Source organism: Microchirus variegatus (genome assembly GCF_963457635.1).
Source record: "Microchirus variegatus genome assembly, chromosome: 10".
NCBI classification, from domain to species: Eukaryota; Metazoa; Chordata; class Actinopteri; order Pleuronectiformes; family Soleidae; genus Microchirus; species Microchirus variegatus.
In genome coordinates this window covers 15,519,776-15,533,532 of record NC_139811.1, presented here as the reverse complement: position 1 = coordinate 15,533,532, position 13,757 = coordinate 15,519,776, and the positions used below count along the sequence as shown (strand labels likewise).

At 42.3% G+C, this 13,757-nt stretch overlaps 2 protein-coding genes across 3 annotated transcripts in view; one reads left to right on the top strand and one right to left on the bottom strand.

Annotated features, from left to right (window-relative positions):
* Positions 1-706: 706 nt before the first annotated feature.
* On the bottom strand, positions 707-6,970 carry dnaja3a (DnaJ heat shock protein family (Hsp40) member A3a). 2 transcript variants are annotated; one of them, XM_083896048.1, is made up of 12 exons: positions 6,752-6,970; positions 5,713-5,849; positions 5,552-5,635; positions 5,245-5,454; positions 5,003-5,155; positions 4,765-4,912; positions 4,249-4,313; positions 3,116-3,244; positions 2,910-3,025; positions 2,691-2,788; positions 2,039-2,084; positions 707-1,852 (listed from the first exon to the last, which is right to left on the bottom strand). In XM_083896048.1, exons 1-11 carry the CDS (start codon positions 6,957-6,959, stop codon positions 2,059-2,061), a joined length of 1,374 nt encoding a protein of 457 aa, XP_083752174.1. In that variant the 5' UTR covers positions 6,960-6,970; the 3' UTR covers positions 707-1,852; positions 2,039-2,058. The 2 variants fall into 2 exon arrangements, with proteins under 2 accessions (XP_083752174.1, XP_083752175.1); XM_083896049.1 differs by lacking the exon at positions 2,039-2,084.
* Positions 6,971-7,395: 425 nt separating this feature from the next.
* The window catches only part of coro7 (coronin 7), a gene marked incomplete at its 5' end in the record, with an annotated part of 106,460 nt that continues 100,098 nt past the window's right edge, over positions 7,396-13,757 (top strand). Inside the window, 6 exons of the mRNA XM_083897152.1 lie at positions 7,396-7,455; positions 9,990-10,086; positions 10,379-10,459; positions 10,576-10,646; positions 11,501-11,687; positions 12,737-12,813. Of these exons, the coding sequence (XP_083753278.1) occupies positions 7,396-7,455; positions 9,990-10,086; positions 10,379-10,459; positions 10,576-10,646; positions 11,501-11,687; positions 12,737-12,813 (573 nt within the window). The remainder of the gene's footprint in view (positions 7,456-9,989; positions 10,087-10,378; positions 10,460-10,575; positions 10,647-11,500; positions 11,688-12,736; positions 12,814-13,757) is intronic.

Sequence of the window (13,757 nt, the reverse complement as noted above, 5' to 3'; positions counted from 1 at the left end):
AAATCATGTTCCTTTAATGCACCAAAGACACGGAACAACATTCAAAAAGAGCTCAAATGTAAGAGAATCATAGGCCTGTGGGTGTTTTTTGTCTTTTATGTTATATGTTGTATTGTGTTTTAATGTTGTTTTTCTGATTTTGTATACCTGCTACCATGGCCAGGTTTTTTTTTATTTTTTATAAATATTGTATAATATAGTTTAGATTGAAACATTTAAAATGATATTTTCATGGTTCCTACTGTAGATCTGCTTCAGAAAATACTTTCTCATTACTGTAACAGCTTAAATAGACTGTGTGGTGCAGATAAATGTTGGGAAAAATTTTGACTGAACCTATGGTCCATAAGGCAGATAATAGTCTGATAATTAAAATCAGTGTAGAAAGAATCTCCAAACTGGGACAACGAGGTACTAGGTTTATTTATCATTTAAACCACAGCTTGTTTAATTATATATATATGTATATATACAGTATATCTGTGCGTTTCAGTGTAATCTGATAACCCAACAATAACCCTGCAAAAAAAACTTGTGACTGCAATGATCACCCTGCTGGAGGAGGAGGTTTAAATGCGTTTTATTGTGTTAAATATATTCAGATCATCTTAATTGCAGCTGGGTAGTAAACACCAACAGTTCTACGGGGTACTGAACTTCCTCTGCATCACTTTATACTGAAAGTAAGCATGCAGTTTGACCGAAATCTAACAGTGCTCGTGATTGGCTGTCTCGAGACATGCAGGAAGTAATGGCCAGAGGTGGAGTTCAAGGTGGCACTTATTTAATAAATGGCGAGAAGATCTGAAGTTCACACAATTACAGAAGTGGCTCTGTATTCTAAGCTGCAAAAAGATGACTGTGTCAGCTAAGATTCTTTACCTTAACGTGTCATTCAACCTTTTCTTAAAATGATTTACTAAGATTGATCTTGGGGAAAAAAAGTATTGTTCTTAAACTGATATCAAAATCCAGATATCACCATGTACCAAAAACATGATCAATACCCAGCCCTAGATTTTTCCAGCTTTATTTTTACCTGTAGTTAGTCTACATAATGTTTGTGTGTGACATATTGTTGCAAGTTTTTTTATGGACAAATGTTAATATCAAGATTCAAAACTACCAATGTGATTTCTCTCTCGCACTTAGAAAGGGGTTGAGAGATACAGATCATAGTGTTGACAGTTGAGGAAAGCCTTGTGTTTCCACTTATCAGTCCTCCACCACAGAGAGAGAGACCAAAAACAACAGCTGGAGACACACGTACACACTGTGTCCAACACTCGAACCGAGAGTAAACGTGTAACCTGAACCTGTAATGACTCGACGCTGCCAAGAACTGCACTTGGAGCAATTGATTAAATCACAAGCAAAAGGAAAGAAAAACAAAGATCATTAAAAGGACAGCCATTTAATCCCCCACCCCCACCCCCCAAAATATTTGCCTGCATTTGTAGTCTTTGTCGGTACAATAATTTATTTCTGTGCACATGGATTCTGTTACCACCATTGTGTTCATCATATGGTAATTAGCATAAAACCATCGAGCACAGACTAACATAAATGAACCATAGTCTTTGCAACAAAAAAAGATGACATCCATGTTAATGTTCGACAGACACGAGTGGAGCGCTAGATTATCCTCGTGTGTGTGTGTGGATCCACGGCGCAGTTAATCCTCTGCTTTAGCCACTGGAGTACGTCTGTACCGATCCACCTCTTGTCAGCATCATTCACCAGCTTGTGTTTTTCAAATCTCAGTCCTTTTCTCTATGATGTGGCTGAGTCTGCTGTACACCGTCACCCTCTCTGCCTGCTGAGGGATTCTCTCAGTTCCAGGATCTTTTACCTTGAAGAAAAAGCACAAGAAACCAAAAAACAGGAAATTGGTAGCACTTAAAATAAAAGTAGGGTAGACAGATGCATGTGCTTCTCTGTGCTTTTATGACAGCCACAAAGATGGAGATATTAATCACTTAACAGTTACTCCTAGCCGATTTGTGGCTGTAATGCAGGAGGAAATATGAAACTCAACTCATCTGTGCTCCATCTGCCTCATCTGTTACCTCTGCTGCCCCCACCTGAACAGATTTTTGCCACCACACCAGCCAGTTTTACAACATATTACTGTAGCTCTTTCCCCAAATAAAATGTAGTGAGTGATGAAACGGTTCAATACAAGCAAGCGGAGTACAATATATAATATATAACAAGAAAAGCACTCGGAGAGCGCAGACTAAATAGCGATAAAAATAGTGATAGCATCTATGGATCACGCCCAAAGTTATGTTACCAACAGACGGACAGACAAACAAACTCTGGCGAAAGCATATACCTCCTGGCGGAGGTCAATAATGTACCACATCTCAAGCTCAGATTAGTGGTTATGCGTCTTTTCGGCCCTTAAAGAAGAGTTTCAAACAGTCGACTTTCACTCAGGAGCACAGCAGCGTTCTTTAAATCTGAGATAATGTATTGACATTTATCAGCTGATGGTCATGGGTCTTCTCAGTTAGGGCACCCATTCTGTGGTGAGCTCATTATAATCTCCTTTAAATAACCTCCAAGTGCATTTAGCCGTGTGATATGGAACATCTTATCACCTTAGACCACATCACTCTACACCTTTTAAACCCCAACTCGGTGAATGAAATAAGGACGGGGCAGTAAAGAGTTCTCCTTCTTACCTGTGGTGGTTGAGGTGACTCCATTAACCGTCCCCTCCACGTCGGTCTCGTCCTCAGCGTAGCTCAGTAGCAGAGATTTCTGTCGGTCTGTTAGAGTCCTGCACAGGAAAACAATTTTTATTTTTTATAATGAATGCTATAATACATGTTTTTGTTTCTCCAAGTGGTAAAAGAGCAATATGCTTGGGGGGAAAAATGTGGCTGTCTGTGGATTCTTACTTAGGTACTTTTATTTTGACATGGACGTAGTGGTCTCCGTAGCCATAGCTGCTGACACGAGCGATTCCCTTCCCTCCGAGTCGGATCCTGTGGTCTGTCTGGACGCCTGCGGGGATCTGAAGACAGAGGAAAACCACCAGTCAGATGAAAACCAACAACCAGCCTCTTTATATTGTGTTATTTTATGTTTGAAAATGTCTGCTTACGGATAAATTGAGTGTTTCATATAGGCCCTGTGCTTTGGCTGTGCCACCCAAAACTGCTTGAGCCACAGAGATGAGAAGGTCGGAGTGGATGTCTGCACCTTCTCTCCTGAACACTGGACTTCTTTGGACCTTGACACCAAAACCAGAACACAATCAATCAATCCATCACACCAGCATTTCAAAGAGCACAACACTGTAGGTTGTCTGCAGTGGGTTAATCTTAGGCCCTGTCCCAATACCTCCCCTAACCCTACATTTTTTCCCCTAACCCTATATTTTGCATGTTCACTTGTAGGGTGGAGCAAGGGGAAACGCGATTTTTTCCGTATAATCAACCCGCAAAATGTAGTGAGCTCTGATGCGGGCTTAAAAAGAAGTGGAATATGAAATTACCCATGATGCTTTGCGAATTCAGCGAGCTAGATGATATTTTTCAACAAAGATGGCGGCCACATCCAATGAGGAACATTTTCGTTGTAATGTATTTTCGCAAATAAGCATATTACAATGTTGAATTGTGAATATGTTGGTTTGATATACATCCAAAGGACCGTTGAGGTTTGAACACTAATGTCAGAAAATAAGTGACGATTTATGAAAGCAGCTAGCTAACTAGCTCACGAGCGGCGCCCCGAGAGAGCACGTCCGCCACGCAGAGCTGCATGACGAGCAAATGCTCTTGAAGCACCCGGCAAACAGCCGCCAGCCAGATCTGCTACATCTGGGTAGTTTTGTCAGTGTTTGGATGTGAACTTGAACATGAATACCCTGGACTTTTCAGATTTCAATCACATTCGTGATACAGCGTTTACGAGGATGGAGAAAAAACGGTGTTGACGGAGAAAAACAAACAGCTGGATCCACCGGCATTTTTCCTGAATGAAAATAGTAGCACGCTCCACCGGCAGAATCGTCAACATGTGACGTAGGTTAGCACGTTCTTTCCGTTCACTACACTAATTTGCATGTAGTGGTGTCCCAATACCACTTCCCTCAACGAGGGGAATTTACGGTTGAGGGCACTCAAAACCAAGGGGGAATTTTAAGGGGGAGGTATTGGGACGGAGCCTAAGTCAGTGTATTTATTTCCTGTCTGAGTGTTACACTGTGATGATGATGATGTAAAAACTCACCCTGAAGGTGATGAAGATCTCCTTCTTACCAACTGGCATTCTGACTGATTGACCATCGTCCACCCCTTAAAACAAAAACAGTCATTTGAAATCTTTTCAGTGTGAAAAATGCAGTCAGCTTCATTATATATTCAAAATAATGATGTTCTAAATGAATAACTTGTACATTTATGCCTTGTGATCATTGTGTTTTTCAAAGAAAGTTAAGGCTTTACATTCTTAATAATGTAGTTTATGTGATTAATTAAAAATTAAGCATTATTTGGTGTGGCATACAAATAAAATGGCACATGTTTATCTGGGAAAAATGCAAAGCTTTCCTTTTGTTATATCCATTTTAGCTTAACGCGACTACAGCTATACAGATTACGGCGTTATAAAAATCAGGGGAAAAGGAAAAAGCCCCGGCAGCAGACATCAGAGACATGAGGTGATATATGGTGATATACAATACAGCACAGGTATTTACGATATGCTGACAGCACTGACAGGAAGAGCCAGTTGAGTGTGACTGACCTGCAGGCACAGGAACCATGACAGTTTGCCTCTGCTTGGTCTGTCCCCTCCCACGGCAGGTATGGCACGGGGTGGAAATGACTGTGCCTTTACCACCGCAGCGACGACATGTGGAACGCATCACAAATGGACCAGTATTCACCGTCTCCTACAGGGAGGTACGTATATATGTATGGGATTAATTATACAAAATACAGGTATACACGATGAGGAATATCAGCGCGTCCATTGGTCTTACCATGCCAGACCCGTTGCAGTGGTGGCAGTGCTGGACCTTTGTGCCTGGCTCATGACCTTTACCGTCGCAGCGCTGGCAGGCTGCATCGATATTAACGGACATCTCTTTGTTGACTCCCTTTGCCGCTTGAGTGAATGTTAGCTCCATAATGTACTGTGTTAGGAAAAAGTCAGAAACTCTGCATTTGTACCAATGAATAAAAAAGAGAATCAGGTTCTCCTATTTAACAGTTCGTTACTAACCTCCTGCGGCTGATCAAACATGGCATTGAAATCTCCAAACCCACGTCCTCCCGAGAATTCGCCAAAGATCTTGCGGAAGAGCTCCTCTGGGTCCACATTGCTGGTCTGTCCAGTCCAATAGTGCTGACCTCCACCAGCCTGACCAGCGTCAAAGCCTGCTGAGCTGCCGTACACGTCATACTGCTTCCTCTTCGTTTCGTCACTGAGGATCTGAAAGAAGCACAAAACAGATTCAACAGTTCAGTCGTCATTCAGATGAGAAGAGCCAAACAGACTGAAGTCGCTTGAATAAAGACAGAGGCCAAACCTCATAGGCTTCAGCCAGCTGAGCAAACTTTTCCTTGGCTTGTGGGTCCTCTTTGTTGGTGTCAGGGTGGTACTTTTTGGCCATCTGTGGGACCACAAACAACAAACACAGTCAGCTGAGAACCAAAACGAACTATAAACCCGTGTCAGGCAGGAACAGACCTGGTAGTAGGCTTTCTTGATCTCTTTCTGAGTTGCTGTGCGAGGAACTCCAAGAACCTGGTAGAAGTCCTGCTTGCTGCTGGCGGGGGCACTTGTGTGAAAGGACAGTGTGGAAACTGCTTGGGGCGATTTGAGTCCTGGAAATTGAATAAAAACGGGGTAAGTAAGTCTGTAGTGAAGCTATATCTATGTATCATATAATAACAGATACACAAAGTTGCCACTGAGTCAAAGCTTAGTTGGCTTGTCTAAGTTGTTGAACTATCTGATGCAGGTGATACTTCTTTGTTTTTAAGAATAGTCCTCAAAGATATTGTTTAGTTAACCCACTTGATAGCAAGAATCTACTAGAAACTCAAATATCTGCAGAGGTGCAGATGTTAGCAAGGTTGAAGCTGAAGTGCATAACTTTTGCTGTTGGTTTTACTCTTCTACCTCCATTTGTGTTTTCAAACTGAGGATACAAAGTATTCTGGACTCTGATGGTAGCAAAATTGAGGACAATTTTAGCAATACTGGTCTAGTCGAGTCATTAACTCCAACAAGTCATGAGTACAAGGTAACACATGGGGTGGGTCACTATATCGATTTAGTATTATATCGTTGTTTATCCTCGTGTAATACGATAATTCTTTATGCACTTTGTTCTACAAGTTGTGTTTTCTTTTCTTCAGTTAGACAGATATTATGATGTTTCACTATATGATTATCTAGCAATATTGACGATCACAGAATCGTTGTATCGTGATACTATTGGTATTGTGGACCATGTATCTGGTATCGTATCGTGATTCCCACCCCTAATATCGACCCTGGCAAAGTCAACTTCATCACTACAATCGCAGTTAGCACTGCTGCTCTCATATGATACACCATCTCCTCCCTGGAAGAAAGCAAACGCGTTTGTTACGTCTTCACAGCTTTAACGCTCACCTGGTCAAGCTTGTCGTTATCCAAGTTATTTAAATACACACGTTAACACAAACAACACGAGCTTAGCTTAGCCTAGCCTGGGCCATATGGCTAACACAGCACTCACCTGACAGCCCTCTCAATGTCAACGCTTTCCCTGCTCCGCCGCAGACCAGGCTCCCTCCTGGCCATAGTTTCCCCGCACCTGCTGTACAAATGCCGCGGACACCTCCACTGCCAGCGGAGACGGCAGCACCGGCGGCTCGGTGGTGTCCAGAGAGCAAGGCGACTGTGATCCAGCGTGAGGAGCAGCGGGCAGCAGAGGACGCCATCATTCCTTCGCGAAACGCCGCTCAGGCTCCGCACGCACTGCGCAGGTCCGGAACAGGGTGGGCGTCACCGACACGCAGTACAAAGATTTTCAGTGTGGTTCAAGATGATGCTCCGTCAAATCACTTTGGATAAAATGTGTTGCTCGGGATGATTATGATTTGTTTGTTTTCTTTTCATCACCCCGCGCACCCAAGCACAGCCTCCCCAAATATTGCTGTAACTTTTTATTCTTTATTCATAATAATAACAGTAGAGAAGAACTCCGCCCAATCGCACAGCTCTGGAGCACAAACCGAGCATCCACCGCTCGCAGAGCCTGAGCTGTCAAGCTGGAGCGGCGGGATGTCACCACCCGATTTGTTCTCCGTGTAGCAGAGAGATATCAACCAGCTCGACAGAGACACCCGGAAGGCACGAGAGTCACTCTGAGAGGGCAACATGAGTCGCTTTTATACCTCCAAATTCAAAAACACCACTCCGAAAATTGCCAAGAAAGATGTGAGTAGTTCACGCGCGCGTGTGTAGAGTCACTTTTAGTTGCTAACGCGAGCATTGGTGTTTAGCTGTGCTACTTCAGCGGTGTTTGGGGGCAGAACGCCTGCCGCCTCTGCCTGCAAGGGATGTTGAACTTCCTGCATCTGGAAGTCTGCACAGTACTGAGAGAGTACACGCGAACAAATCCGCGCACTCGCATTTCATAACAGCTAAAGTCTGCAAACCATGTGGTTGTATTCGGCTACTACGTGTACTGTTTAACTAGCTTAGTTTTTCTTTCTGCTTTTCCATGACATTACACTGCACATCTTCTGATTATATGTCCTGAGCTCTTTTTTTTCTGCACAGATGCTCAATCAGAGTCAGAAATATAAACAAATTTTAATGGTACATGTGTCCTGGAGGCTGTCTTGTTTGGACTGGAGTGTCTTGCATACAGATCTGCCATCTTCGGGACCTATTATGGTGTCAAACTGCAGTGCCTGCAGCTCTCCTTGCTCAGGTGTATTATATAACCCTCTGATTTTACTGAGGCACTAACAAGTCTGGCATGTTCAGTGTTCAGAGGCAGTGGACGAAGGTCTTGGTATGTGTCCAATCTCTGTGCAGGGCCAGCAGCTGTTCTGTGTATGTTAAACTAGCTCTTTAAAGGTGCATTATGTAATAAATCTAAAGCAACTGGCCATAAAATCCTCCTAATATGTCAGTAATAATGTTCATATAACAAACTGAACTCACCAACAACAACAGTACAGCCAAAATATTTGCATTAAAAAAAATATTTTGCAGACTGCAAATCATGTTTATGTTTTGAAATCATGTTTTGGCATGCGGTGCCACCTACCGCCGTCTACAAATCATTGCAGTCTGTAGAGTCTCAGCTGCCGAGCAACCACGGGTTGCCAGTTACGTCAGACAACGAAACCTTGGTATTTTGAATTTGAATGTAGTAACCGTTTTTGGCCACATTCTTACATATGGCACCTTTAATAAAAAAAAGAAAAAAGAAAAAAAAACAACAACACACCAGTAAATTAAATGTAGTGGCTAAACCAGTCTTAAAACCATGTAACAGGAGCTGTCATGTTAAACTTAACATGAGAGAGAAATCTGGCATGAAAGAGGTTGTGATAACAACAATAATGTATTGATTCCCCCATCCCCTGATAATATCAGTATTAAACGGGTCAATATTGGCAATAATTCAATAACAGCATATGTCATAACAAATAGCCTTCATTTGTAATATTACAGGTGTTCAATTATTCATCTAACCACACTTTGAAGTATAATACATGGAATCACTTTAAAATGTATGCGTTTGTTGTTTTCTGTCTATACAAAACTGTTTTTTTTTTTTAAAGGTACAGTGTGTAAGATTTAGGAGGAGTTTACAGGCAGGTGTTGACTACACTAGCCATAAGTATGTTTGTTTAAGTGTATAATCAAAGTAAAGTTTAATTTGTTTGTTTTTAAGCAGAAGCTTTATATTATATATATTTTTATATAGTCCTCTGCTAATTACATTCTGCTCTCTCACCACTAGATGTCACACATTTCAACATGCCAGGCTTTTACCTTTAACCCAAACGCAAAATCTGACATTAATCATGATAATTATAGACATTGACTATCATTGATATTGACTGACCATATCATATAAAACATTTTTTTTAAAAATCATGATAATGTTATCATGGCTGCATTGTCCAGCTTTAAGACATGAGAGGGACATTTTCTCTGTTGGTGATCCAGAGAAGTTTCACTTTTCCACATGGTGAGAGCGAAGTAAGTTATTATTATTATATTTTTGATTCACAGCAGATGGTGTCAAAGTCTTGAATACCAAAACAAAAACCAGATTATAACATGTGTATTTTCTAATCTAATTACAAATTAATCCATATAAATGATGAATATTAAAATTCAAAGCTGTTATTATCCATTCAAGAAGCGATAGTCTTTTCCTCCTTATTTTAGCAGTAAAGGAGCAGTTATTGGATCATGTTGTTCTTGTGTTCTGTGTTCTTGCTGCTCTTGCACTTGTTAATGTTGTTTTTTAAGAGTTTTTGTAATGTGCAACACAGGGAGCCCTTCCTCTTCCTCAACACTTGGTTCATTCAGGGGCACTTGAAAGTGTGTGTGTGTGCTCTCAAAAAGATCCTTCCTGTTTATGTAATTCTTTAGATTTGAGAGCAGCATCATTGTGCGTGTGTGTGTTCTTATGCATAATAAGCTGTGAATTAATTTGTTGTTTTCAACCTGATTTCTTGCCACTGATATTGGAGGCAGACGGTTGCATTATTAATTTGACGATTTAAAAGTTTGTGTTGTTGGTGATCATTGAGTTTGTCCCCCTTTCTGTTAATAGAAAAAAACAGAGCAGTGCATTCTTCTGTGCAGCTACTCATGTTTGTGGATGTTAAGTGAACAGTTTTATTACTTTGTAGCCTGATGAAACGGTGTTTCTATGATCATCATCATATCGTTACCTGCTGTGCTCTCTAACTTGTGCTCTCTGCGCCTTTAAATTCCAGGGATGGATCAACAATGTCCGTGCCGGTTCTTTTTCCTGCCAGGGAAACCACATCAAAGCCACCTCCAAGCTGGTGGCCTTCCACGCCGAGCAGGCTGGTAAGGCTATAAAAGTGTATTCAGCAGTTTACTTCCTGCAAGCAGAAGGATCCGCTCTCTGCAAATTAAAGCTCCAGTCTGTAATGTCTGTCACCAAAACACTGATATGGTACTTTTCCAGTATAGTATAGAATAGAATATATTTAATTGTCATTGCAAAGAACAATGGAATTGAGGTAGAAACACTCACATCAGTGCAAAAAGGTACTAAGTGAAATAAGTGATGAATAATTCACGCTAAGCTTGAAGGAAATTCTGTATCTGATTGGTGTGATGTTTCCTGTGTCCACAGGTGGAGGTATGCTGGGCCTCTCTTCAGTCAAACCCGGTTCAGATGGACAATGGACAGTCAGCCACATTTCCTGCCATTCTGGTAGTTTTACTTCTTTTATTTATTTATCCTTCTACATAACTATGATCACGCCAACCCTAAAAGATCCCAGGTCCAGGTGTAATTTTATTTTCCTCTTTCCCCCCCTCCTCTACCAGATTTAATGACCGATATGGACTTTTCTCCGTTTGATGAGAATCTCCTGGCTACGTGCTCTGCGGACGCAACGGTGAGCTCTTCAAGTCTTTCATTTGTTCCTTCTTTCTTGCCCCTTGCATCCTCTCAGACGTGAGGTTAGTTCCTGGCCTGGATTTTTGAACACACAGAGAAAAAGCTCAGGTGTCCTGGCTCTGAGGAATCTGCTGAATATGTGTTTAGATCTCCAGACACAGCAGCGTGGTTTACCTCCAGAGATTTGGTCTGCGGCGTGTTGTTTCACCAGTGGCTGGGTGGTGATGAGCAAGTGAAATTAGAGAAAAGAAAGAGAAAGAATGCACCATCTGTGAAATATATATTTTGCTGATTCAAGCGTATTGTAATACAGTTTTACCTCTTCTGCTCTCATCGACTGGGACTCTAAACCCAACCTGGATACACTGTATGCCAGGGTTTCTCACTCCTGGTCCTGGGGAGCCACTGTCCTCCATGTTTTAGATGTTTCCCTGCTCAAACATACCTGATTCAAATGATCAGCTCTTTAGTAAGCGCTGCTAAAGCCTGATTACAAGCCGTTTATTGGAATCAGGTGTGTTGGGGTGTTTAAAGTGATAGAAACAAGGCAACAGTAACTCAAAGATCCACTCGCTAAGTGAACAACATGATGAGACTAGAAGATGAGCTATAGCAGCAGAAGACCACACTGTGTGCCACTGTATTAGGTGTCAGTACCTAATAAAGGTTAAAAAAGGCTGGTGAGTGTATAACAATTGTGTTTTTCATAAAAGGAACCCATCATCTCCTGACATTTTGGCCACCCTTTGCACTGATCCTCTTCCTCCACCACCTGCTTTTTGAATGCAGACAATTTGATTGAGCTGTGATACGCCCATGTATTAATTAATTTTCCTCTCTCTGTGGGTACAGGTGAAGCTGTGGCGTCTGTGTGACCCGGAGCTGGAGCAGCCCAGCAGTCCGGAGTTGACCCTGCAGCCAGGTCAGGGCAGGCTGGAGCTGGTGCACTTCCACCCCACTGCCTCGGGATTGCTCGCCGTCGGCTCGGCCAAGTCTCCTCTGATTTGGGACACCAGCCGCCAAGATGCACCTCTCGCAGGTAGCTGCAGTTCTGCACACACGCGCGCACACACACGTTCGTGTGTGAACAGTTCCAAATGATATCGCACGCACACCACAAGAGAAGAAGTATGCGTCGCACATCCTGCACCGTGTGTTACATTTAACATTTCAGTATCTGTCAGTTAAGTCTTTTAAGTTTTGTTGCGTCCTATCCTTGTTCATTTTCTATGTGTAACCTCGGTATGTATTTACAGTGGTTAGTGTCCTGTTTTAGTTCCTTTTTGTTTGTCTGTTGTCTGTCTGTTTGTTGGGGACTGTTGTCTGACTGACGATGCCTACGTTTTACAGCCCTGTGGCTCTGTCTAATTGCCGGAGCAGCAGAGGTAATGTTTTGGTTTTGCAGTCCTGGTCCCGGTCTCCCCAGACTGGCCTCTGGATATTGTCACTATCCTCTGGCCTCACCCCCCCTATCCCCACCACCACCACCACCACCACACCCTTTCCCCACACAAACACTGCTGCCCCCACATTTCATGACAGCTGGCTGCTCACTGCTGACCCTTTTGTAAGCTGTACCCCACCAACACACTGCCTTATTTCTCATTCCATACATGGTTGATGAACAATATCCAAGATAAAGTTCTCTCTTTGCATTAAAGTGCCTTCGGATTCTTTTACATTTATATATTTCTACTAATCATTATCATGTGATGTGTGTTGCCGTCTTAACAAGTGCACTTTTCATCTCTTTTCATCTGTTGTCATGGTGAGTGCTGTGGCACTGTAAGCTTATTAGTGTCATGCTCATAATGACTCTCATATGCTTAAACAGAACGATTATATGATGCATTTATTTGGTTTTACATCACCCTCCCGTTTTGGCGTGTTACTGTGTGTTTTCAAAACTGTGTGAGCTTGATTAATAACGGCTTCATCTCCTCCCTTCCCTGTCAAAAACTCTGTCCACTTTTTGTCTCATCATGTTGTTTTTTTTTTTGCCTCTTTTTTGTGTCTGTGTTCAACATGAGATTGAGTCCTCCCCCCCCCCACACTCTCATATCTAATATTGATATGATGTGTCCGCAGCTCTGGAGCAGCACAGCGACCAACTGCAGAGTCTGAGCTGGAAACAGGACGGCGCTCTGCTGGCTTCGTCCTGCAAGGTGAGAGGAAATTACTTTACTCGCTCATCTTTTACCACTTTATCCTCCACATGAGGGTCGCAGGGAGGTGCTGGTGCCAATCCCAGGTGACATAGAGCGAAAGGCGTTGCCAGTACATCACAGAGCCACATAGAGACAAACAACCATTCACTCACACTCGTAACTACAGTCAATTTAGAGTGTCTTATTTGCCTAATTCACAAATCTGCATGTTTTTGGACTGTGAGAGGATCTTCATGTAGGAATTTCAAAACACAACAAAATAAAAGTTGCACCAACATTGCTGTAGTTGCAGCATGTGACCACTAGATGTAGCCAGTGGTCCACTTTAAGCACAGTGTTCTTTCAATAAAAAAACTGCAGCTTCTTATCTGTTTTTATGAGGTTTGTTGTATTTTGCCAAATTGTCAGCAGAAGTGATGCTCATAAAAAGGGAGGGGGACCACATCACAAATTAGGAATTAGTGACCAGTTCTTTACTGGGGGGGGGGGGGGTTGTTTTTAGTAAGTTAATAGACATACAAATCTTGGCAGAGGTTGGATAGATGTGTGGAGATTGGAAACAGCACTGATAATAAGGGCACGCGCCTGCATGTGAGGGATGAATCATCCTGACCCACCGTACATGGCCCTGTACGCCCTCCTGAACCCAACTGTCCCTTGTTCCAAGTTTTAAGTTCACTGTCAGAAAACTGGAGAATGCAGTAGTGTCATTTACAAGGAAAAGCTAAGAGGAGAGAAGCCTTCTTGGGGGTTTTTCTACGCATCTTTTTTTACTCCCAGTCTCATTTGTGTCATCAGGAAAGTAAGGTTACAGGTATGTTATGTCTGAGAAGGAACGAGGGAGTGAATAAAGGAGTTGAGATTGTTTCATAAATATATTTTGTTTATAGGAAAAGCGAGAGGCATTTTCATCAGTGGAGTTAAACATGATCCACTTCTTT

Bases quoted from the DNA above. Each gene is read 5' to 3' on its own strand.
- dnaja3a (XM_083896048.1), bottom strand. From the start codon at position 6,959: ATGATGGCGTCCTCTGCTGCCCGCTGCTCCTCACGCTGGATCACAGTC. The intron at 5,850-6,751 runs GTGAGTGCTGTG...TTCAATTTCCAG, and splicing joins GACATTGAGAGGGCTGTCAG to GACTCAAATCGCCCCAAGCA. The intron at 3,026-3,115 runs GTAAGCAGACAT...CTCTGTCTTCAG, and splicing joins ATGAAACACTCAATTTATCC to ATCCCCGCAGGCGTCCAGAC.